This window comes from Lepisosteus oculatus, chromosome 22 (genome assembly GCF_040954835.1).
Source record: "Lepisosteus oculatus isolate fLepOcu1 chromosome 22, fLepOcu1.hap2, whole genome shotgun sequence".
Classification (NCBI taxonomy): domain Eukaryota; kingdom Metazoa; phylum Chordata; class Actinopteri; order Semionotiformes; family Lepisosteidae; genus Lepisosteus; species Lepisosteus oculatus.
This window is the reverse complement of record NC_090717.1, coordinates 3,137,982-3,161,934: the sequence shown is the minus strand read 5'-3', so window position 1 is coordinate 3,161,934 and position 23,953 is coordinate 3,137,982. Positions and strand designations below refer to the sequence as shown.

The 23,953-nt window shown below is 44.5% G+C and overlaps 1 protein-coding gene across 4 annotated transcripts; it reads left to right on the top strand.

Moving 5' to 3' along the window:
* The first annotated feature begins 1,496 nt into the window (after positions 1–1,496).
* On the top strand, positions 1,497–23,953 carry golga3 (golgin A3). 4 transcript variants are annotated; one of them, XM_015365929.2, is made up of 24 exons: positions 1,497–1,604; positions 3,543–3,887; positions 6,055–6,204; positions 7,583–7,695; positions 8,452–9,155; positions 9,543–9,654; positions 9,738–10,044; positions 10,339–10,541; positions 10,790–10,927; positions 11,263–11,424; positions 12,320–12,688; positions 13,015–13,092; positions 13,355–13,618; positions 13,724–13,818; positions 14,211–14,427; positions 14,916–15,059; positions 15,398–15,595; positions 16,258–16,374; positions 16,855–16,994; positions 17,318–17,450; positions 17,651–17,773; positions 18,320–18,484; positions 18,697–18,860; positions 20,176–23,953. In XM_015365929.2, the coding sequence occupies exons 2-24, from the start codon at positions 3,752–3,754 to the stop codon at positions 20,396–20,398; spliced, it is 4,455 nt and encodes a 1,484-aa protein (XP_015221415.2). In that variant the 5' UTR covers positions 1,497–1,604; positions 3,543–3,751; the 3' UTR covers positions 20,399–23,953. The 4 variants fall into 4 exon arrangements, with proteins under 4 accessions (XP_015221415.2, XP_006640221.3, XP_015221416.2 ...); XM_006640158.3 differs by having other exon boundaries at positions 6,055–6,327; XM_015365927.2 differs by lacking the exon at positions 1,497–1,604 and adding an exon at positions 1,634–1,759 and having other exon boundaries at positions 6,055–6,327.

Below are 23,953 nucleotides of genomic sequence, written 5' to 3'. Positions count from 1 at the left end.
TTGCTGGGATAGGCTCTGACTCTTCCCGAATTGGAAGAATCGGTAAGAAAATGAAGGGATGAAAAACATTTGAGTGGCAGGAAGTTATGTCAATGGAAGTCAGGCACGCCACTATTTAAGGTCTTGCTTTTCCTTGCTACCTTCAGCTTTTCAAACAGATTCCAAAAGTAGTGGGCACTGACCTTTTCAGGCCCATGGTACAGCTTTTAATGCATTTTTATTTAGTTTTGAAAACATAAAAGGTTGGGGTGTTTTGAGTTGATCTCTTGATTTGTGCACCCATACAGCATTGGCAATAGAAACTGTGGGGGAGACTTCAGCAGACACTTGTCTGTAAGCAATTATTTAGAAGTTCAGCAGCTATATCACCCTGCAACTCACAACTGCCAATGTACTGAAGCTCAGCAGGTGTGAGCCTGGCCAGTGCCTAGGTGAGAGACCTCCTGGGAAAGCTAAGGCTGCTGCTAGAAGAGGTGTTAGTGGGGCCAGCAGGGGGTGCTCACCTTGTGGTCAGTGTGGGTCCTAATGCCCCAGTATTCTCCGTACTGTAGGCACCATCCTTTGGATAAGATGTAAAACCGAGTTCCTGACTCTCTGTGGTCCTTAAAAGTCCCAGGGCATTTCTCAAAAAGAGTATGGGTTAGTCAGAGTGGCCTGGCCTTTACCAATCATGGCCTCCTAATAAACCCCATATCTGAACAGGCTTCAACACTCTGTTCTGCTCCTCACTGACAGCGGGTGTGCGGGGAGCTAGTTAAATTAAAGTGTTGGCAATAATTGAGATAATGGAGTTTTCATGTTAAAAACAAGCTAAATCAAAGGAAAGACATTGAAAAGACGTCTAGCAGAAAGCACAATTCTGCTACTGTTTTAAAATTGATTGTAATAACTGCTTTTTCTTGTAATAATCGTTCGCGGTGTGCAGCAACATACGTCATATAGCACCATCCACTTGAGCAGGTACAATAGAAAACAGTATTGAATGTAGATTTGATCACCCTAAAACACATTTGGAGGATCTATGCTTATTGGTATAATTTCTTCAATCAATGCTTTCCGTGTTTTTTAGTCTGCAAACCCCTGTACGAGAATACTTTGAACCTTTGCAAGCCCCCAAAACACAATATATTAAGACACATAAAGTTCATGTCATGCATCCGCATTAAAAATGTTACACCTGACAATATCCGTAAATAATGCAATATGGCTTCTTCGCCTTTCAACAATCATAGATGCTGCCAAAATATTTTTTAATGTGGTTGTGTCACCTAGTTAAGGTTAGGTTACAGCTCGGCACGCCCACACTTTTACGGAAGGTCCGCCTCACTTTAGAAGTCGGGTTTTTTTGGGATTTAGGAATGATGTAATCTTTACATTTATCAATTGTCCTTAAACGCAACAAATGTGTTAAGTAATAAATTATAATAATGACAAATGCATGAATTGTAGTGACGTTTAGATCCAATATTTTATTGCAGTGTGAAATAACGAAATACTTAGTTAAAGTCACCCCCTTTTTTGGTTGCTTGTTGCCAGTCGGAAAGAAATACAGATGGACTCGAAGAGCCACGTATAGGGAGTCAGAAGGAGAGTTCCTTTGAAAGGTTGGTTCATAACATAAATTTATAACCTGTGCAGTTTGCCTATTGTGAAACAGTTTAGTGAAAAGTTTGGACGATTGGAGTGTTTAGAGAAAATCTCCAGTAATGTAATCAAATTGTGGTCCTGAGCATGATGTACAGTAAATCCTACATATACAGTAAGATAATGAAATATCTCTTGTTACTACAGTGCGAGATCGCTATTTTGTTTATGTTGCGAACTGCTGGAAGACATTATAGTAAGATAATTTATTTCTTTCCGATTATTAGTTTTTTTTTCTCTTGGTGCTTTCACTGGGTGTCGTACTTTCTTTAATTTGCGTTTATGTTAGCACACAAATCGATTAGGACACACCTCGCTTATGATCTGGGAAGGGACATCGGATAAAGCTTAGGTCGACGATGTCTGTATATATTAATTTCGCTCTTTATATAGGTGCAATTGTATCTCAATTATCTTGTTATCTTGTAAATTGGTAGAATACTAGCTGAGAAGCACAGTGATCATACATGCTGTAGCTAGTATGCAGTTGTAAACTCTTGAGTGAATACCGTGGGAGACAGTGAAAATATCCTTGGATGTTTCATTTTTATGCTTCTCACGTTTAAATCCGTCTGTGCGCGAGTTTAAGGTCTGAAACAGTATATGTCCTTCTTTCTAGGCGATGTTTTTATTTTAGAATAATAAAAAAACCTGTTGTAATGCTACAATGATAGTTGGTAAAAGCGATGGTGTCGTTACCCCTTGGGAGGTTTTGGCAGGATGAAGGAGAACTTTAAAAGACGCTTTGAAAGTCCAGGTAACGAGAGGTATCGCATCCCTTTTCCTGCACGAAACCTCACCGTCGCCAGCTGGAAAAGAAAGAATTGACCAATATTCAAAGGGCTTTGTCTAATGCTGTACACGCAGTATTACAGTATGGTGGTTTTCGATAAACGTGCCCAATACTGTATTGTTATATTTGGTGTTTTTATTTTTTTACCACTGTTCTGGTAAAATATACTTAATAACAGAAGATCCCGGGTAGGCCACCAAAAAGGGTCGGTCCTATTTTATTCCTAATAACGCGGCTCGGTTCGTCTAGTTTGAGACATGTTAGGTGTTCACAACGTTGATCAGCCGTACTGAGTTTGGAGTGGAGCTGTTTTTCTTGGTTCACTTCCTTGTTTGTAGGAGACTTCGTTTGCTTTTGTTCACATTGCAGAATTGAAGTGAAGTCGGTTCCTTTGTTGTTCATTACATTAGACACCTTTTAAATTATTTATCACCAGTCTTTTCTCTTTTAAATAAACTGTTCTTGTATTGCTCTTCTAGGAGCTCTGTCTGAATTTTGCTCTCTGACTATATTATTAAAAATACATCCTCTCTTGTCCATTTAGATCTCTCGGAGGTTGTTGTGTAGTGCATTTTCTGCAGTGCTGGGGATTTTAATCATATAATGAGAACCCCTGAATAATTTTCTGTTTTCACACATGCCTTGTCCCTGGTTCCGTTCACATTTGAGTTTATAAAGTGACCTGGAGCTGGTCCAGTTTGCCAAGCAGACTGAGACTGTGTCTTCAGTTCTGCAGTTTCAATTTGGGTCTGTTTGTCTGGTAGTCGAACTTTGTCATTCACACTGGTTTGCAAATGAATGCAAATTGTGCTGAGTGTGACAAAAGCTCCAGTGTGACCGGTCCTTAACATGCAGCAAACAAACACCTTTGAACCAGAAACAATCATTGCTAATTGTCCCTTTTAAGTTAATTGTTTACTACGTATTGCCCACGAGTCTGGAATTTATCAGCATCACCTCTTTGATTATGTAAATCTGTAATTGATTACATGATGCTGTTTAGCTGAGCATGAGAGCACTGATGTGACAGATGTTTTGAATTGGGTACACACTACATTGAGCGTACGTTGTGGAGATAAAAGGCTTTTCTTTTTTTGTGTTCCAGGGAGTATGGTAACCGGGTAATGGCTGGAGGGGCAATTCATTAAAAGTCAAGTCTTCCTGCAGAGGATAGTCCTCAAACTGAGTGTTATGAAGTGATATGAAGGTGTTATACCCTTGCAAGTCTTCAAATTCCAATGGACTTTCCAAAGTGATCTGAAACTTACAAAAAAAACAACAAACTAAAGCAGAGATCAAGCAATTCCCATCATCATGGAAATAGAATCTCACCAGCAAGAATCCCTTCCAGATACCAAAGCAGGTGGCACTTATCCTGTGGGGAATTCTACAGAGCTCCTGCAGCAAGGAACCTTGGAAAAGCCACCCGGCACAAGGGATGGAGTTAATGGTAAGCGAGGCGGTAGATCGGAAGATAATTTAATAATAATAATGTTAATGTAATAGTAATGTTTCTTTATTAGCCCTATACAATTTCTTGCATTAGGAATTCATCTTTTCGCATACCCCAGCTTTTTCTCCATGGAGACACAGACAGGGAGAGAAGCTTGGGGTCAGAGCACAGGGTCTGCCATTGTACGGCGCCCCTGGAGCAGTTGGGGTTAAGGGCCTTGCTCAGGGGCCCAACGGAGTAGGATTCCTCTGCCAGCCGCGGGATTTGAACCGGCAACCTTCCAGTCACAGGCGCAGATCCTTAGCCACAGAGCCACCGCTCCGCCAATTTGAGGTGTCCTGAATAAGGTGTCTAGGCTGTGCTGTTAATGTGGGCAAAATTCCCATTTCTTAGTAATGTAAAAGACTGTCAACTTAACCTCAGTGGAAAATGAGGCCCATACGTGTCTACCTTGGGGAAAATGGCAGATCCGTTTATTATTTTTTTTATTTGAATTCTGTAGTTAATTGTTTAATCCTTTATTTAAGCAGATTTTGAGAACCTGCCGTATATCCCTTCATACAGCAAGATGTTTACTCAGGGTACAGCAGCATAGTGCAGGGGATTTGAACACGCAACCCTCTGGTCCAGCGTTCTGAGACTTGTCTCTTCTCCATGCTGCTGCCACGGCTGAGAGACGTCTGTGATTTGAGGATTCACGATCCAGTCTTTAACAAAATGGAATGCACAATCATGTTTGTTCAGCAAACGAATAGCAGGGCATTCCCAGATTTCCAAATACAAATTTAAAACAGCCACAGAGCCACAGGGCTGCAGCATGTAGGAAAGCATTGTTTGTTTTACCTAACAAGTGTGTAGGCCAAAGCAAACAGTGCTTTTCTTTCACCACAAGATAAGATTCATGTTGCTGGCATATCCTTTAAACCGGGAGCCTGTTGTGAGTGATTCAATTGTTTTTCTTTGCAAACAAAGGAGGCCCTGAACCTCTTCTCCAAGCACTCCAGCATTTTTTTTTGTGCTTTGCTTGGAACAAAAGAGCGTTGCGATGACAACACAAGACACTGCAGACAAAATCACAATCTTACAGTGCTGCATCAAAGCCCTGGAATAAGCCTGTTCCTTCGCAAGAGTGTTTCACTCATTGCTTGCTCCGGTGTCAAAGATTTTTAAAACATCAGGAATTCTGTTGTGCCTTCAGGTAGTTGTTTACTGTTCAGGCATCAAGCCTAGAGCAGTGTCATAAATTCCCACTGTTTCTGTAGATTGTGCAGGTATTTTCGGGCCCAGGGATTAAAATGTGGGTTTTGTAGCAATGCAAACTTTTATCTTATTTTAACACTTGATTTGGAAGTTAAGGTCACATCCAAAATATTGGTGTGTTTGTTTGTGTGGATTGATCATTTTAGATAGTGTTACTAACCCTTGTTCTACATCATTTGTGCTTAAAAACCAGCTTGTGTGGCTGGTTAAAATCCCTCTAACTGGTGTGATCTGAAAAAAAACAGCAAGACTTGACTCCAAACCTTTTCTTTTAGGATAGCTTCTCCCTGTCTAATAAACCCGCCTGAAACTGGAAAGTCTGAGTTAGCAGACTGACGCATGAACGAGCCTGCTTTTTCTGAGGCCTGTCTGTATGTGATATTCCTTCGCTGGTGCCCAGTGGCCGTGTCACAGAGCCAGCTGCCTTGGCGTGCTCCATGACAGGATCCCTTTCTCTAATGATGTGTCATCGCCGAGCTGGCGGGCCGCCGTGTGTCTGGCAGCGGATGAGCCGAGCCTCGTTTTTCTTCCATTCTGTCACCCGTGCTTTCAATTGTAAAAGAAAAATCAAAGAAGATGTGTGCTTCAAGAAGGCTTAAGTCGTTCTTTATTGCCGTATAAAAGGAGTGTTTGCTGGAGGTGGAAAATGACATGCCGACTAAAAAAAACAAGTGAAGTGAGTTGTTATCGGCGTGTCAGATTTGGTTTTCCACACTTAAGTGAGCAGCAAATGGCTCAGGTTCTCCTGCTGTTAGACCTGTTACACAGGAAAGCTGTCAGTCAGGAGCAGTGTGTGAGTGGAGGCACTGGCTGTGTGTGTTTTACCCTACCTGCTTTGCAGGGTAAGGCGGTCTCTCCACCTGTTGCTGATGTCTTTCTCTTCTTTTCATGGCTGAATGTGCAGGTCCTGTTGTGAAGCCTGGCGCGGTGCCGAACGGAGACAATGTGTCAGTGGGTTTGGGCGCTGCAGGGGAGAACTGCTCCAATGGCCCCTTGCCCCCTCACCAGGACACTAGTCCCTCGGCCAGCCCACAGAGGGAAGAGCCCTCCTCAGGTGTGGCTGCTTTCCATCACAACCTAGCGAAGTCTCAGGGAGCTAATTCTGAGGGCACTGTTCATAAGAGCGAAGCTTTGCAGTCACTCAAACTAAGTCTACCTATGCAAGAAACTGAATTATGTAAGCAACTCGGCAAGGGAGTGTCACCTTTTTTTTTTCCATTTGAATTCCCTTGGCTCTTTCACTTCAAAGGCTGATCAAAACCTTTTTAACCCCCCCGCTTGTACTCACAGTTTCCCTAGCGCAAAACTAGTTAAATGGAGCCCTGCTTTTGGTTCTCTAAAATGCAGTTTGTGGCGTAATTGTGTTCCTGCATCTTCGGTGTGATTCCCTGTTCCTTTCTGCAAATTACCCTGCAGCATAATCGGAAGATCCAGTCAATGTGCTAATTTCCTTTCTTTCTTGAATGGTTTTCATGAATTACCAGATGGAGACAAACCATTCTTTATTTGGCATTTCATATTAAAATATTGGCAATTTATATTATTTTATTATGTACAAAAACACATAATAAAATAATATATAAAATATACATATCATATAATGCATACAAAATACGTTTTTTTACATAAAGTTTATTATGTATAATATGTATACAATAAAATATCCACTCTACAGACTTTCAGCTTTTTATTAGCTTTTGTTAAGCAGTGTAGTTGGATTCTTCAGGAAGATCTGTTTCTGAATTAGCAGAAGCTGTTTAGCTGACATTTTTATTTTGGCTTACATTATTTCGACCACACTGAAACAGCTTCATGTAAAGAGCATTTCTGTTTTAAATTTCCTTCTCTGGGTACTGTGAAATGTCTTAATTGCATGTTTTGCAATCTAAACACAGTGCTAATGACTTTTGTGCAACCTGTCTGCGTTCCATGCATGAAAACTTTAATTCCTACATGAAGGGTTAGACGCGTCTTGTTGCAATACTTTTATTTCCTTACCAGTTCCTGAATGCATGGCAGCACTCTCTCCCTGGAGAGGTGTTTATCTCAGGGCTGGTGCTTTGGTATTTTCACACAAGCTGTGGTTTGTTAAACTATCGTACTGTTTCATGATCTCGATTTAAAAATGGTTGGAAAACCCTGAAGCTGGAGGTCGAGGGAAGTACACATCACAGTCTTTATCAGCTAAAATGTAATGATGAAAAACATGATCTACAGTATCAAGATTTGTGTATGGAATAGTCTATCCAGCCTGTTTCACATGGGGGTATTTTAAGTTGAGATTAATTAAATAACTCATGTGGCTCAAACGGCCTCCAATCGTTCTCAGAATTGCCTGCGAGTTAGGTAAACCACAGTTTCTGTGAATATAACCGAAGTCCCCTTCTTCCAGAGTGTTTCTACGCTTTTGTTAGCCTGTTCTCTGCCTTCAGGCTCTGTGGAGCCATCCTTGGAGCTGGAGAATGAGGAGCAGATTCGACTCGCAGCCCGCCGGCGCCTGGAGGAGCAGCTGAAACAATACAGGGTCCAGAGGAAGCAGGAGAGGGTGAGCGTCTCCAGGACATGTCAGATTGCTACAGACAATGCTGCAAAGGGTGCCCAACGCTTATCACTCAGTTAAGGATTGCATTTGTTGTGTTCCCATTTAACTGAAAGCCACTAACAAACACCCTGCTTTTGTGTTAATAACATGCAAGGGTTCTGTCCATCAAAGAGCCATCATGTTAGAACAGTTTTGAATGACAGATACATTTTAGAGACCAGCAGCCATATCCCCCTGCAACTCACAGCTGGCAGCCCACTGGAGCTCAGCAGGTGTGAGCCTGGTCAGTACCTGGATGGGAGACCTCCTGGGAAAGCAAAGGTTGCTGTTGGAAGAGGTGTTAGTGGGACCAGAAGGGGGTGCTCCCCCTGTGAGCCATCCTTCAGATGAGACGTAAAACCGAGGTCCTGACTCTGTGTGTTCATTAACCAGGGTGTCTCCCAAAAAGAGTAGGGGTGTAACCCCGGCGTCCTGGCCAAATTTCCCATTGGCCCTTACCAATCATGGCCTCCTAATAATCCCCATCTATTAATTGGCTTAATTACTCTGTTCTCCTCCCCACTGAGAGCTGGTGTGTGGGGAGAGTACTGGCACACTCTGGCTGCCGACACATCCCGGTGGGGCTGCACACTGGTGGCGGTAGTGGGATTCCCCATTGCCTGTAATGTGTCCAGAAAAGTGCTATGTAAGTGTAAGCAATTATTATTAATTATTATTATTAGAGCAGCACAAACATCCTGTCCTGTTGTTTCCTTTCAGTCTCATCACTCGACCCCTAAAAGCCGCCTCTCCAGCACACTAGACCCAGAGCTGATGCTGCACCCTGACATGCTGCCCAGAGCCAGCACCGTCTCGATGACCAAGGAGTACTCCTTCCTGCGCACCAGCGTTCCCCGGGGGCCCAAGCTGGGCAGCCTGGGGATCCCCCTGCCGGCAAAGGAGAAGAAACCCGCTAGATCCTCCCGCTCCAGCAAGATCCACTCCTTGGCAGATTACCGAACGGCGGAGGCCGGCGGCGCTGCTGGCGGGAGCTCCATGCTGTCCTCCGGGGAGGCCTCCGTGGGGTCCCTGAGGTCCAACTGGAGCTCGTCCTCCATCGTGTCCGAGATCAGCCTGGCCTCGGAGACGGAGGAGAAGCTGGAGGCCTCCTCCCAAACCGGGGACGGCGCCTGGGAGGCAGACGGTAGCGAGTCGGGGTTGAAACAGGACGGCAACGACAGCGACAGCAGCTCCTACAGCAGCGCGTCCGCCTCGGGGACCTACGGCCTGCTGTCGGCCGTGGTGAGCGCCCAGAAGGCGCCCTACACCGTGGACGGCAGGGAGGTCCCGCTGGAGGCTGTGGGGCGGTACCCGTCTCTGCAGGAAGTGCTGCAGTCGGCCGCGGACGAGCAGCAGCAGCTGGCGGCGCAGGAGCAGGAGCTGAACGGAGAAGCGCGCAGCCGCCGTGACAGTTTCTCCAGCAGGTATTCTTTGAGAAACTGCTTCGCCGGTGTTCATTTGTGTTGTACGTCGTTTGCAAGTCGGAGCACTTTTGTTCGCTTGAGTACACGTTCACTAATTAAAAGGACGTTCTGCACTAGAGAATTGAATTACAGGCAGTTCGTTTTTCAATGCTGGATTTTCTTTCTGTGGAAAGAAGATTCTTTTCCCCTTTTCTTTCTTTTTCCAAATCCGTGTGATGTTGGTAGTGGGATTTGGTCATTCAAACGGGTGCTGGTGCTAGATTTTAGGGTGTCTGGTTGTTTTTTCTTTGTGGAGGTTTCAGTGTGTTTGAATGGCTTTGTCAAAGTTGAGAAATGCAGGCCTGATTTGTTCACGTCTTTGCACTTATTTCTGCTCTTGTGTGGAAGCGTCTCTTTGGGAAGCTCGGTCATGGGAAGTCATGATGAAGTGCTTCAGGTCTTGAAGGAGAAGATGAGGCTGGAAGGGCAGTTGGAGTCCCTGTCTTCAGAAGCTAATCAGGTTAGTGCTCATCTGACGTCACTTTACCGTATATTAGGAGTCCCGCTGGGAAACCCAAGTTAACCAACCCGCTTCTCCGGCAGGCGCTGAAAGAAAAGACAGAACTTCAGGCCCAGCTGGCCTCGGTCAGCACCCAGCTGGAGGCTCAGATCGAGCTGACCCAGGCCAGCCAAGAGAAACAGAGCTCCCTCAGCTCGGAAGTTGGGACTCTGAGGCAGAACTGCTCTGAGCTGGAACGTGCCATGGTGGAGCTGCAAGGCAACCTGGAGAGCAAGAATGCGAGCCTGGTATCGCTGAGCAATGACTTGCAGGTGGCAGAGGAGCAGTACCAGAGGCTCATGGGAAAAGTGGAGGACGTGCAGCAGACACTGGTCTCCAGGGATAATTCTGGTGAGGATCCCTGAGTATCGTTGCACTTAACTGTTAGGGTCTTCACTATTCAAAGCAGATTGAGATGAATGGCGTGAGCAACTCAGAAAGCCTCATTAAGCCTTTCTTTCCCATGCCATGAGAACATCCTTCCAGCCAGATGCAAAACAGAGATGTAACACTTGGAAGTGATGGGAGAGGAAGCGTTGATGTTTTCTTGCCGTAGACAAATACAAGCGTTCAGCATGCCTGGAGATAAAAAGGGCGTTTCCCGTTCTGTTCGGTGGTGGAATGATGGGTGTTTGCTCCCTGCAGTCCAGGAGCTGCGGCAGCAGATGGGCGCCCTGCAGGCCCAACTCCAGCAGGTGCAGCTGGAGCGCAGCGCGCTGCAGACGCGGCTCAAGACCTCCCAGGCGGAGATCGCCTCACTGCAGGCGGTGCGCCAGTGGTACCAACAGCAGCTGGCCATAGCCCAGGAGGCACGGGTTCGACTGCAGAGTGAGATGGCCAACATGCAGGTAGGGACCACGTTTGGCACATATATATATGTGCAGGTGCTGCTTCTTGGCGACTCCTTCCTCTAGCAATTCTATTCAGCACAGCAGGGGTCATTTAATAAATGTCATTGGCAAGTAGGAGTTTCTTCAGGGTGTGGAAGATAGGGTACCAAGACTAGTGCAATGTGATGTGTATTTAATAGTGTTAGGAAACATATTTTATCCAGACCGTTTGGATACATTCATGCAGTGCTCTTGGTGTTTTGCAGGCCGGACAGATGACTCAGATAGGAGTGCTGGAACACCTGAAGCTGGAGAATGTGACACTGTCCCAGCAGCTCACAGAAACTCAGCACCGGTCCATCAAGGAGAAAGAGCGCATCGCCGTGCAGCTTCAGAACATTGAGGTTGATTTAGATTTCTAACTGCATGTCCTGTTCATTTGGTGTAACTGTGCCCTTAACAAAGCCCATATACTTTCTGCTGTTTCGACAGCAGCATCTGAACTAAAATCTGTCAATCGAGAGCAGTTTTTCAGCTGCACATACTTTTATTGGAGAGATTTAAAATCTCAGTGAAAAAATACAGGCTCTTCCTTAAAAAAAAAAAAGGCTAAGGTCTGAAATAAGAAAGTGTTGTGGCAAATGTTTCATCTGTCTAGAGCTGTGTCTGCGAGAGGGACACAGGATGTGGGAGATTCCCCGTCTGTCATGTGTGACCTCTCGTGGCGCTGTGTGTTCAGGTGGACATGCTGGACCAGGAGGCAGCCTTTCGCCAGATCCAGGACGCCAAGTCCATGGTGGAAGAGGACCTTCAGCACAAACTGGAGGAGTTTGAAGAGGAACGGGAGCACCTCCAGAAACTGGCCAACTCTGCCAGCACCCTGGAGAGGGACTTGCAGCAGGTATGGGGCAGCTGCCAGTCTTCCTGCTCGGACACAAGCCAGTTCACAAATTGATATGAATCGCAAAATCCTCATGCTCCCTTATAAGGCTCTGCATGGCTTGGCACCTCAGTACCTGTCTGAGCTACTAGCATCCTACTCCCCACCTCTCAGCCTTCGGTCTTCTAACTCTAGTCTCCTATCTGTCCCCCAAGCCTGTCTTGACAGGGTGACACTCTTGCTGCGCCCCAAAGCTCTGGAACTCTCTCCCCAAGGATATCAGCGAGTCACCTTCGCTAAACTCCTTCTAATCCAGTCTCAAAACCTTCTTCTTTATCCCCTCTGCTCCTACTGTATTCAGTACCCCATCTACTGCCTCCTCTCATTGTGTACTCTCATCGTGCATATCTTGTGTATTTCTTTTTAAATTGTTGTTGGTGTCCTGTAAAGCGCTTCGAGAAGCCACCCTTAAAGGCACTATATAAAATAAAGTTCATTATTTTATTAAAGGGGCCCCTATTCTTTGGATTGGCATGCAGCCCCCATTTCAGAGGATTTCTGAATTGTTTTAGTGGCACACGTGGAACAACATGCCTTGACATACTGAACCTCACTAGTGCTCATCAGTTGGTTGAAGTGCAGTCTATGACCAAAAATGCAGACCAGATGGATTATGGATTTGGACTTTGTGAAATACCAAAATGATATCATCATAATTTTCCATTTTATAGAATGGTAGTTTGGAAAAACGCTAAAGTTGAACATTCTCCGTGAGTCTGCTTTTGCTTGAGAGCTACAGAGCAGTGCATTCAGCTTGCAATAGGATCTTAAAATCCTTTTTGGTTCCTTGCTTTCAGTGTTTTGCATGTGCCAGTGGAGTAGCGGTGTGTTCTGATTGGGTTGCACGTGTGTGCAGGTGAAGCTGACTCTGTCCCAGAAAGATGCGCAGCTGGAGGCCTTGCAGCAGGAGCACCTCGAGCTGATGAAGCAGCTGACCGCCACCCAGGAGGCCCTGCACACCAAGGGGCAGGCCCTGAACCAGCTGGAGGCCCGCTACCAGGAGCTGGAGGCCCAGCTGAACGAGCTGCAGACTGACTCCACTGCCAAGGAAGATGCCATACGGTACTTGCAGAATGAGAAGATCGTCCTGGAGGTGGCGCTGCAGGCCGCCCGGGCGGACAAGGAGGCCCTGGATGAGGGGGTGCAGAGGCTGGGGGAGGGTACCGAGGCGTCCTCCGAAATCCTGGAGCAGCTCAGGCAGGAGGTCAAAGTCAAAGCCACGCAGGTCAGTCAGAAACCCTCTGTGCTCAGGTTGCAGCCTGGCAGGTCACATGTATGGCACTGTTAGCATCCATGCTTTCTTAGTCTTTATCTGAAGCTGTGTGTATGAATATGGACACGTCAGCCACTGAAAGCCTCATCCCTTTGCTTGCCCCATATCCTTTTGAGTAATAAGTGTAAAATAATAATTCAATTTCATCATTCCATCCTCCAATGCCAAGCTCTGCAAGTGTTAAGAATTCTTGGTTAGAATTCATTCATTTCCTGCTTGATTGATCAATTTATCTTGTACTTTAAAATGTATTAATACTGTGTTTTGTTCTTTGAAAGATTGAAACCCTACAACAGGAGAGCAGCACATTGAAGAAGCAGTCTCAGAAACTGAAGGAGCAGTTTCTTCAACAGAAGGTAAGTTGTTTCGGTATGTAACGAGAAAATAAAGACCTTTTGTTGTGAATGAAATGGAGCCTAAAACCAGTGACTTCCTAGCTGAACACAGTTACAATTTGATGCAGTGCAACAGCCAACAGTTGAGGCATGAAAATAGGTTTGCAGTTCAAAATAATAAGATATGCTACTGAAATTCAGTAGTTAGTGTGCACTTGGACTTTGACGTGAAGGCAGATTGGGTGCAAGGTGTGTCATCTTGTGTTTCTGCATTGTCCCACAGGTCATGGTAGAAGCTTACCGCCGGGATACCAGCTCCAAGGACCAGCTGATCAGCGAGTTGAAGGCCACGAAAAAGAAGCTGTTGTCGGAGGTGAGGGGGCTGAAGCAGGAGCTCCTGAGCTCCCAGGGGGAGAGGAAGGCGGCAGAGCTGGAGCAGGCCAGGCTGCAGAAGGAGGTGTCTCGGGTCCAGCAGCAGATGAGCAGTCTGGAGGCTCATCTACAGGCGGTGCAGAGCGAGAGAGACCAGCTGGAGACCCAGATTCAGGTAACGAGCTCCGCCCTGGCTGAGAGCTTTGCCTGAAGCCGGCATCGGCGATAACTGACCAGCTGTGCACGCGTGGGGCTGTTTTAACAGATATTTTATTTCCAGTCCCTGCAGTTTGACCACAGTCAGCTGGCCGCTGTGACACAGGAGAATGAAGGACTGCGAAAGCAAGTGGAGCAAATGCAAGACGAAGCCAAAAAGTGAGTCTTCATGCCGATTATTGAGGCAAATATGCTGAGCCAGTCTGTTCCCATTTATCTGATTTATAAGCAGCAGGGATATTAGTTACACAGTTGTCATAAAGACCATTCTGTTTATTGGAATAAGTCGTGTCGTTTTTATATATCCTTGGTTTGGGGGTAAATTATAAATTACAAAGGAAAAACACATGTAAGAATTAAGGGGAGAAATATTACACTTGGCCTTTTTAAAGGCTTTGATATTGACGGTTCATGCAGCACGACTGCACATTTAAAATTCTCTTTTGGCAAATATATTCCGCCTAAGTTTCCCCAACGTGGGCTTCCTCCCTAATGTTTATTTAAAACTGTACCCGGGGAACTAGGGTTATTTCTGAAATCCTTTCCTACAGGGCAATCACAGAGCAGAAGGTCAAAATGAAGAGGCTGGGGACTGACCTGACTAGCGCTCAGAAGGAAATGAAGGCCAAGCATAAGGCGTACGAGAACGCTGTGGGCATCCTGAGCCGAAGACTGCAGGAAGCCCTGACAGCCAAAGAGAGCGCAGAGGCAGAGCTGAACAAGCTCAAAGGCCAGATCACTGATGGAGGAAACAACCAGGCCTTGCTGGTAAACCCTTACTGTTTGGGGGTTAGAGTTACCCTACACAATATCCTTTTAGGATTTCCCTACGTTTTATTTAATATGTACCAAAACTGCAAAAGAAACAAGTTTACATGGAAAGGAACAAGTAATAGGTTTATTCCATGCTGAAAGGAAACAACGTTTTGGCTGTGGAGCCTTCTTCAAGTGATTAAGTATATATGTATAAATATATGAAAATGATAAAGCAAATCTTCCTTCTAGTCCCGAAGAAAGCTCCACAGCCTAAACGTTGTTTCCTTCCTTCTGTTTTCAGCACGGAATAAACCTTGACTTGTTCTTTTGCAGCCTGCTTGTCCTGACCCAGCTACCCACTTGAACTCGTTTAGGTGGATATGAGTTCACTGTACAAACATCGGGTTTAAAGGAGAAGGAGAATTTTGAGCTGCTGTTCTCCGCCTTGGGCGTTGAGCTGTTTGTGGGGTGATGAGGAGGCCTCTCGACGTCTGTTTCAGGAGAGAATAGAGGCGCTGCAGACTGAGCTTCAGACCGTGAGCCACAGCAAGGCCATGCTTGAGAAGGAGCTGCAGGAAGTCATCTCCCTTACCAGCCAAGAACTGGAGGAGTATCGGGAGAAAGTGCTGGAGTTGGAGGATGAGGTAGGAAAGGCTATATCAAAACTCCTTAAGTGTGGGGAGCATGTGATGAAGAGCAGTGATAGACATGTAAACTTTCAATAGTATCACACCTATTATATCAAATGAAATATTATTAAGGGCAGAACATTTATTACAGAAAACATTTCCTATGTGCAGATACGTCTAAGAAGTGCGTGGTAAGACAAAAATGTGTTGCCATTCCAGTCTGACTTATTGATAAAGTGATAATAGCACAGTCTGTTACGTCCTAAATATGAGCATTCAGCTTTTCCAGGCGTAGATCAGTGTAGATTTTTATGTAAAAAATGTGATGTTTTCTTTCTTTTGTAACCTGGTAGCTGCAGGAATCCCGAGGGTTTAGGAAGAGGATCCGACGGCTGGAGGAGGTCAACAAGAAGTTATCGCTGGACCTGGAGCACGAGCGAGGGAAGCTGGCCGGGCTGGGACAATCCCATAATGCACTGCGGGAGCACGCCAACATTCTGGAGACAGCCCTGGCCAAGAGAGAGGCGGATCTGGTTCAGCTTAACCTGCAGGTCAGTCTTCTCACCACAGATCCATAGTTTCTCCTGGCTCCAAAATCTCATAATGAGCCACAGCTGTATTCAATCAACATGAACCCACATCCCCTGGTCAACTGAACTGCCTTTTTTGTCTGGGTTAAATGTTGAGGTCTTCATTCACCAAAGAAGTTTCCAAATTAGAAGTTTGTAAGGCCATCTTTACAGCCTGTATTCAAATCCTTTAAAAAGGCTACACAGAACTTTATATAATCTTTTCCGATCTATCTTATTAACAACTAACTCCCTTGTTTCTGGCTAAACAGCTCTTAGTTGGTGATTAATTGATGATGAACTGAAGGTTTGGATTGACACCATAGCAGACAAGTCCCACAGTGAGGCAGTCGTTTTCCTTCTGCTTAAATCCAGGTCCAAGGACCTGCTGGGCCAGCTTCCAGCTAGCACATCTGAATGTGGGCCATCCTCACAGCCACTCCCTAGCACAGGATCCATTCCAATGTTAAATCTCACTCAGCTTTTCAAGAGCTTGAAGGAAAGTTTAAAAACACCAGGCAATAGTAAAAGTGAAACAACTCAGCCTGTGGTTCAGGATGTGGTACAGGTGTGCTCCAGGACAGTATTGAGCCTTGGGCCGACACCAGTTTGGGAAGTCTCACGCCATGTGCCTTTCTTCTCAGGTTCAAGCCGTGTTAAAGCGGAAAGAGGAGGAAGACCAACAGATGAAGCAGCTGGTGCAGACGCTGCAGTCCGCTTTAGAGAAAGAAAAAAATACGGTCAGGTCTCTCAAGGAGCAGGTAAGGACACGTGTTGGGTGGGTGACATGGTTTCACACGCCCAGTTCTTGCATCCGAGGAGAGAGACATCTTTTAGTAGTAAATCCAATGTTGACTTGAGAACACGGTGCTGCCTTAGCATATGGTCTATATCACAGCGCAAAAGTGCCTTGTTGTGATTAAAATCTTAGTGAACCTTCTAAACCCTGTTTTGTATTTAGAGAAAAATCTCTTTCTCTCTTACCTCATGAAACGACTTTTTGGCAGGAATATCAGCATATGTAGGAGCAATCAGTTCTTTGTTATGGAGCCAGCCTTCTGTAAACAAAGTGTCCATGAGGGTATGATTTATCTGTTGTACAAATGAATGTGTAAATGCCTTAGCTTTTGGAGGAGCAGGGATGAGTGGGCAGTACAGTATAGGAAGTGTTATTTATGGGCTCTGGTTATAATAATGCTAGGCTTCCAGCAGCACTAACGTATGTTGAACGTATCTGACAGGTGGCAGCAGCCAAAGCAGAAGCAGCTCACAACCGCCGGCACTACAGAGCAGCCATGCTGGAGCTCAGCGAGGTCAAAAAGGATCTCCAGGCGAAAGAGCAGTTTCTTACGGCACTGCAGACTGAGGCACAGAAACTCCAGTAAGCTCAATCCACTACTCCAAACTTGAAATCTCTTTTTCTTTCATGTCCCCATGTTTTCAGTTTAAAATACAACGGCCTTTGTGGCCATGTAGAAATGCAGGCGAGGAGTCTTATGCAGTATGTATAGAAAAACGAATGCGTCAGTATTTCAAGTCCTGTAACTTTACTTTACCGGTGCGTTTTGTTTTGCACAGCGCAGTTAGTGGGCAGCTCTGGTCAATCATGTTCATCGGGGTAGAAGGAGGGCCTCAGGGTAGAAGGAGGGCTTGTGTTTTTCAGGTTGAGCTTGTGTTGAACTGTCTTTCCCCCCCCCCCAACAGGGCTAGGGATGAGGCACATTCCCAGGAGGTGTCGCAGTTCCAGCAAGAGCTGGCAGAGGCTCGCTCTCAGCTCCAGCTTCTACAGAAACAGCTGGAGGAACAGCTTAACAAGCAGCCTCTAACCAACCAGGAGGTATGAGACTGATAACACCTTTAGCAGCTGCCCCGTCTACAAAGGAACTGTAGAGTGACTATAGAGAAACACGAGACAGCTGTGATAAGGCTCCTCTGGTATTCATCCTTAGTGATGAATACCAGAGGAGTGCTCTGCAAAAGTGTGAGTCTAGAAGCTGCTTCGTGGATGTGTGATGGGTGGGTTTGTTTTCCCCGCAGGTGGAAGATCTGAAGTGGGAGGTGGAACAGAAGCAAAGGGAGATCGAGGCTCAGAAACAGCAGCTGGAGATGACAGAGCAGTGCAGCCACAGGGAGATGGAAAGCCTGCAGGCAGCTCTTCAGGTGAGCACAGCCCTAGAACGGCTCACAACCCTGATGTTGTTATGACTGTCTTGGGTGAGATCTGAGATCAGTTTATATTTCCAGGGGCATATCTGTATATTGGTATACAAACTGAAAACCCACCAAATAATATATCCTACCCTGAAAACCAATAAAACAAACTAATCAATGTATGCTTAAGTGGGCTTCATATTATACAGCATTAAATTAGTTTAAAGCTTATAGTGTGTTGTTTAAAGCTTTATATTGTTCATACATGAAGGTTTAACTGATATTCTCTTCTTTACTTTAAAAAATATATATATTGTCCAATGTTGCCGCGGTCGGCACGTGTGAGATGGTAGACTCTTGTCTTTTTTTATGTTCTTTTGAAAGTTAAATGATTCATAATCTGAGGAATTTTATAGAAAAATATCAGGCAGAAGAATAACGGATGGGAAAATGTGTAGACTTTTGAAGAGCATAGGGTTACAGCAGAGGGGTTTTTTCTGGGTTTTGTCTGGGACTATGGCGAAATGGGGAAATTAAGCCCGAGTTGAATTTCAGGGCATCAGGGCAGAGTTGGAGGTGGTGCAGGAAGAGCTGACGGGCAGCAGAAAGGACAAGTTCATGCTTCAGTCCAAGGTGGTTGAGCTGAGGCACAGCATGAAGACTCTGCTGCAGCAGAACCAGCAGCTCAAACTGGAGCTGAAACAGAGCCGCCAGAGGAAGGTGAGCGACCAGCAGTCTCTCTGGGAGATGGACACCTGAAAAGAACCTGTTGGCTATAGAATAACTTTCAATAATGTTACTTTGAAAAAAGACTTTTAAGCAGGCCTTTTTTTTGCACTCCAGATATATAAAATACTACCTTTTCTACTGCATTTATTTGCTTAGTGCAGTTTGCTTAGTCTTTTAAGCATGTGCTCGTGCGTCTTCTCCAGCGTATGGAGCTCAAGGGCGAGACAAACGCGTCAAACCCCCTGACTCCAGTGAAGATCCCAGACTGTCCTGTGCCGGCCTCCCTGCTGGATGAGCTGCTGAAGCCCTCGCCTGCAGTGAGCAAGGAGCCCTTGAACAATCTGCACACCTGCCTGCAACAGCTCAAGTAAGACCATGCACTCCTCTGTCAGGCGGTATCGAGAAATTACCCTGCACACAGGTGCTCTAATCATTTTTGTTCTATCCTTCATATTGAAAATCTCTATACCGTAATACTTCCCTGCACTTATATAGCGCTGTTCTGGACACTCCACTCAAAGTGCTTTACAGGAAATGGGGACTCCCCTCCACCACCAGTGTGCAGCCCCACCAGGATGATGGGACAGCAGCCATAGTGCACCAGTATGCTCCCCACACACCAGCTCTCAGTGGGGAGGAGAGCAAAGTAATGAAGACAGTTCAGAGATGGGGATTATTAGGAGGCCATAACTGGTAAAGGCCAGGGGGAAATCTGGCCGGGACACTTGTTTGGTTTATGTCTCATCCAAAGAACAGCGCTTTTTTTCAGTGTAGTGTTCTCATCACTATACTGGGGCATTAAGAGCCATACAGACTGCAGGGTGAGCACCCCCTACTGGCCCCACTAACACCTCTCCTAGCAGCAACCTTAGCTTTCCCAGAAGGTTTGGATCCCAGGAACCAAGTGTATATAACAGTACCTGAGAGGTCTCCTACTCAGGTGCTGGCCAAGGACCTGCTGATCTTCAGTGGGTTGCCAGTTGAAAAAGAAAGTATTTCAGATTTAAAGCCAACAGCCTTGTCATGACCTTGAAAAATCACTACATGCTTATAAAAATTGGTGTGGAAGTCAAATCACCACAGGTGGCTTTGAGCTGGCCAACACCAAAGCAAAGCAGGCCCAGTTTTCCTCACCAGCTCCTGGAGTGATGCTGCTCTGGCCCAAATCAGGCTCGTGTTGGCCCTGTAGTGTGAACTCCCAGATGAGTTCAAATTGGTGCTGTCGAATCGTGCCGAAAATGCATGTGGGAGAAATGGTAGGGAGGCAGATGACGTCTGGAGACAAGACAGACTCCGTGTCCTGCCTGTGCTCCTGCTGCAGTGAGGGGGATGGTTCAGAGATGAAATTCTGGCTTCTAAGTCACCTAAAGCTGAAACAAGATTAATTCATCTGGATATGTAGGCAGCAGGCTTGTGCATATTGAGAGGCTTAAAGTGCTTTTATTTAACTGTTTCTGTGTGCCCCTTGGCTTTCCTGCTCTACTCTACTCTTAATATTTTTGTGTGATTCTGTAAAGCACTTTAAGAAGCCACTTTTAAAAGCACTGGATAATAATAATTACTACAATAATACCAATAATAAAAACTATAAGCCAATGAATTGAGCATGGGAAGAAATAGGTTTTGTTGTCTGATCATGTACTGTATATATAAATGTTTGTTTTTTTTCCCATTTGCCAAAGGCAGGAGATGGACAGCCTGCAGAAACAGATGGAGGAACACACTGTTACAGTTCACGAGTCCATGACGTCGTGGACGAAATTGGAAGGACAGCTCGTGGGCCTGTCGGAGCCGGACGGCAGCCCCCCGGCCGCCGCCGAGCGAACGGACAGCTCGGCTCCGCCCCAGCCCCCCTCCGAGCTGGGCCGCGCGGCAGCCGGGGGCGAGGCCAGGCAGCAGTCGTAACGGCGCGCAGGGAAAGAGGTTCACCCACCCGCCATGTCGTCACCTCTGGCCCTCGCTGGTTTATGTGGGTGTTCGAATGTTGTTGTTGTTTTTTTTTTAAATGACCATTTCTGAGAAACGAACGGTTCCCCAGTCGTACGCTCCATGTGGAGGGGCAGCATTTTCCGATTTCGTTCAGCAAACCGAAGTGAATAATTAGACAAAATGGCCAAAAAGTGTTCCGATGTTAAATCGAAACTAGAACCCCTCAAACCCCTGTCATTTCTTCTTATTTTGTACTTCTTTGAATTTTTCTGTTCAGGATTTAGTTCAGAATATTTTGGTTGGATGATTCAAGAATTGTAAAGGCTTAAGACGAAACGTACAATTAGGAACACTTTTTGCACAGAGAGGCCCCTTCTTGTGGCTTAGTCATACTGTTCTTCCTATCTGATGTGCCTCATGGATGAGAGGGGTTGTCCACAGTCTGCCCTCATTCAGCTTCACGTCTCGGTTGTTCACGTTGTCAGCTTCTTGAATCCAAGATATCGCTATCCATGTGTTTCCAGTTTCACTCCAGGAAAGGAGTTGAGCTTTGAAACTCCAATATCGGAAGACAAGGCTCTGGTAGTTCAGGGAATTTTCTTTCCTCGTTTCTTTCGCAACTTACGGCCAGCCTTTCAGAGCTCATTTACAGGACTGTATTACTGATTGCTGTAGACAGTTTATTGCATAAATATAAACCCAGACCAAATATAGTTTTACCATCTTAAATTGTCCAGAGCATCAGCTTTTTAGTATGCTGCTATTCAGCTGTACACTGATTTTATATGTGTATATTTTCTTTTATATAGGTTGATGTATTTAAGGTCTATGTTTTGCCCAGAATGGTATTATCAATGACTATGGCAGTGCCATAAAAGCTAGGGAAATCTCCATAAACACATCAAGTTGAGTAATTAGCTTTTCGAATGAATTTATTCTTGTAAAAAAAGTTAGATTTAGCTAGCCATCAGTTTAGATCTTAGGGAATAGCTTGCTGTTTGGCAGCATAAATTGCTACCTAATTTATATGAAAGATATTGGCTGAAGTTGCACATGTTATGCAGTAGATGGCATAACTGACCTAAAGAGAGAGAAATCTTTATGCTAAAAATGTTGATATACTTTAAGTCAGAGGTACTCCTTAATTTATTGCATTTAATTGTTTGTTGTTTTTCCGGGTCTTTATTTAAAAGAATGATTATCAAAGGTTTGTTATTTCTCATGTTGTTCATATATTGTTTCATACAGCCTTAATTAGTGTTCATTTCTTAGAAAAAGGGTTTCCTGGGTAGTCTTGTTAGTTGAATATCCAATGTTACAGCAAAGTTTAAGAGTATGATGCACAGTACATTCTTTGCTTTACTACTACTTTGTTTTCTGTTTTATTTAAAACTTCCAGTGAATTTAATAAGGTATGTTATGTACTTTGAAGGACACGAATGAGATGGGGAGGTATTCAGTGACCTGACAGGTTGACGTTCTTATACAGACATTGAAGTGTTCTTGTTGGCCTTGAATATAAACCTGCTGCGCTCATATCAAATCAACATCGAAAACACTTACACTGTGGTTTCAAAAACTGTGGGTGCTGATTTTTTCTAAAACTTTGTTTTTGCCTGAGCAAAACTTATGTCCGGAGACTGTACTGCTTAATGTTAGTCAACATGCCAAATTTACAGTCCTGTGAATGTGGAATAACACCAAGAGCAGGACAGTGCTTAAAGGCATTTTTCTTATTCTTATTTAAAAGAATAGCTGTTAGTCAGGGGCAAAGCGGCAACAAACATCGAAAAGAAGACTGCACCCATACAATGGTTTGAATTCCAAAGGGATTTTTTTTTTTAATTGAGTGCTAACTTATATTTTGGCACAATATTCCATATCCCTTTACAGGTAATGTTCAAATTCAATACAGGACTGATGCCTGAGGAAGACTGTTTGAAACGCTGTACCGTAAGATAAACTCAGTAAACATAACTTTGAAATTCAAACCACTGCTTTTATAAAAAAAAACAACAGGTTGAGATTCTTTTAATGTATCAAGAGTGCAGAAATAGAGAATATACTGTAACTCTTTGAGAGCCACCTCTGTCTTACAACCACTGGATAAAATGAAATCATTTAAATATCAGGATCTTTTTATGAAACATTTGTTCCCTCTGGGACATGTCATCTTATGATAAATATACCCCACAAAGACATGAGATTGTTATAATCCTTCTTCTCGCATAAAGTAATGTACCATAAATACAGGTTTTAAATGAATGAAACTGCTTTATCGGTGAGTTTCACTTTGTAAAGATTGTTCTTAGAATTATTTCTTACAGGTGGTTTTCTGATCAAAAGGTTTTGTCTCTGATCTTTCATTGTAGCTACACTTTTGAGTCTTTCCTTGCCTGTGTCCTTGAGGATCTACATGTACTTTAACATGAAACTGAGTATGTAACCTCTGTACCTCTTATCTCTGTCGAAACCTGTGATGGTTTAATGAATCTTTGAGGTTCAACAAAACACTGTGTCTAAATAATGCCAAAACTGCTTTGGAAAAAAGAACAGTGGTCTTTTTACTGTTTTATACATTCAGCTAAAAGGAGTACAACTGCACATTGTGAAACTGCTTCCTTGAAATTCTTGTGACCCGATAAAGTGTATTTAGCCAATAACACACCTGTAAAAGCTTTTTTAAGACTTTGTTTAAAGACAAAAAAAAATCAAGAATCCTTGTAAAACCATGACACCTATATAGCAAATAGCAAACAGGCTAATGCAATTTTCTGACATGTTTTTTTTAACAAACTGAAAACCGAAAGGGAGAATTTCTTTCTAGCTTGCTGCTATTTATATTCAGACAAATATCCTATATCTTAAAAGTATGCTTCCTGTTGTTTGTTTACTCAGTGGGGAATTTTGAACCAAGTGTATGTAACTGGGCTCGTGTACTCGGTGTGTTCCAGGGGTGACGTCATGCCCCTTTGAAATGTAGACACTGCCACGGCAGGGGAGCAGTCTTTGGGCACAGTGGGGTTATCCTCTGCCCGGAGAGTGGCACTGTATGTGCCCAGCAGGGGCGTCCAGAGTAGCTTTTGTCACATGTGCACACTAGTCCCTGGTGTTTTTCAGTCCGAAACTGTACAAGTATGAAACCTCCTAATGTTTCTTGGTTTCGCAAGAATCCAAAGGACCAAGAGGAGAAAAGAAAAACTGAAGTCTTCTTTTGCCCAAAGAGACAGCAAATGGGAAACTGACACCTATTGTCTTGATTTCAGAACAGGATGCTGCAAACTGTTAAGGGGTTCTGCTGTTAATACAGTAGTATGGTTATCATGTACATAGTTCATAAAAATATTGTAATCCCAATATTTCTACGAAAAGAGTTCATTGTTGGCTTTTTTTGTTGTTAAGTTACCTGCGTTTGCATAAGCTTTCCTGAGCTTGAGGAAGTCAGTGGCAGGTTAACACAAATGGAGAGCATGTTAAAATAACTGCAGATTAATTCTTGGAAGTTCTGTGCAATAAACTATTTTTTGGTAA

Bases quoted from the DNA above. Each gene is read 5' to 3' on its own strand.
- golga3 (XM_006640158.3), top strand. From the start codon at position 3,752: ATGGAAATAGAATCTCACCAGCAAGAATCCCTTCCAGATACCAAAGCA. The intron at 13,619-13,723 runs GTAACGAGCTCC...TTTTATTTCCAG, and splicing joins AGCTGGAGACCCAGATTCAG to TCCCTGCAGTTTGACCACAG. The intron at 17,774-18,319 runs GTGAGCACAGCC...GTTGAATTTCAG, and splicing joins GCCTGCAGGCAGCTCTTCAG to GGCATCAGGGCAGAGTTGGA.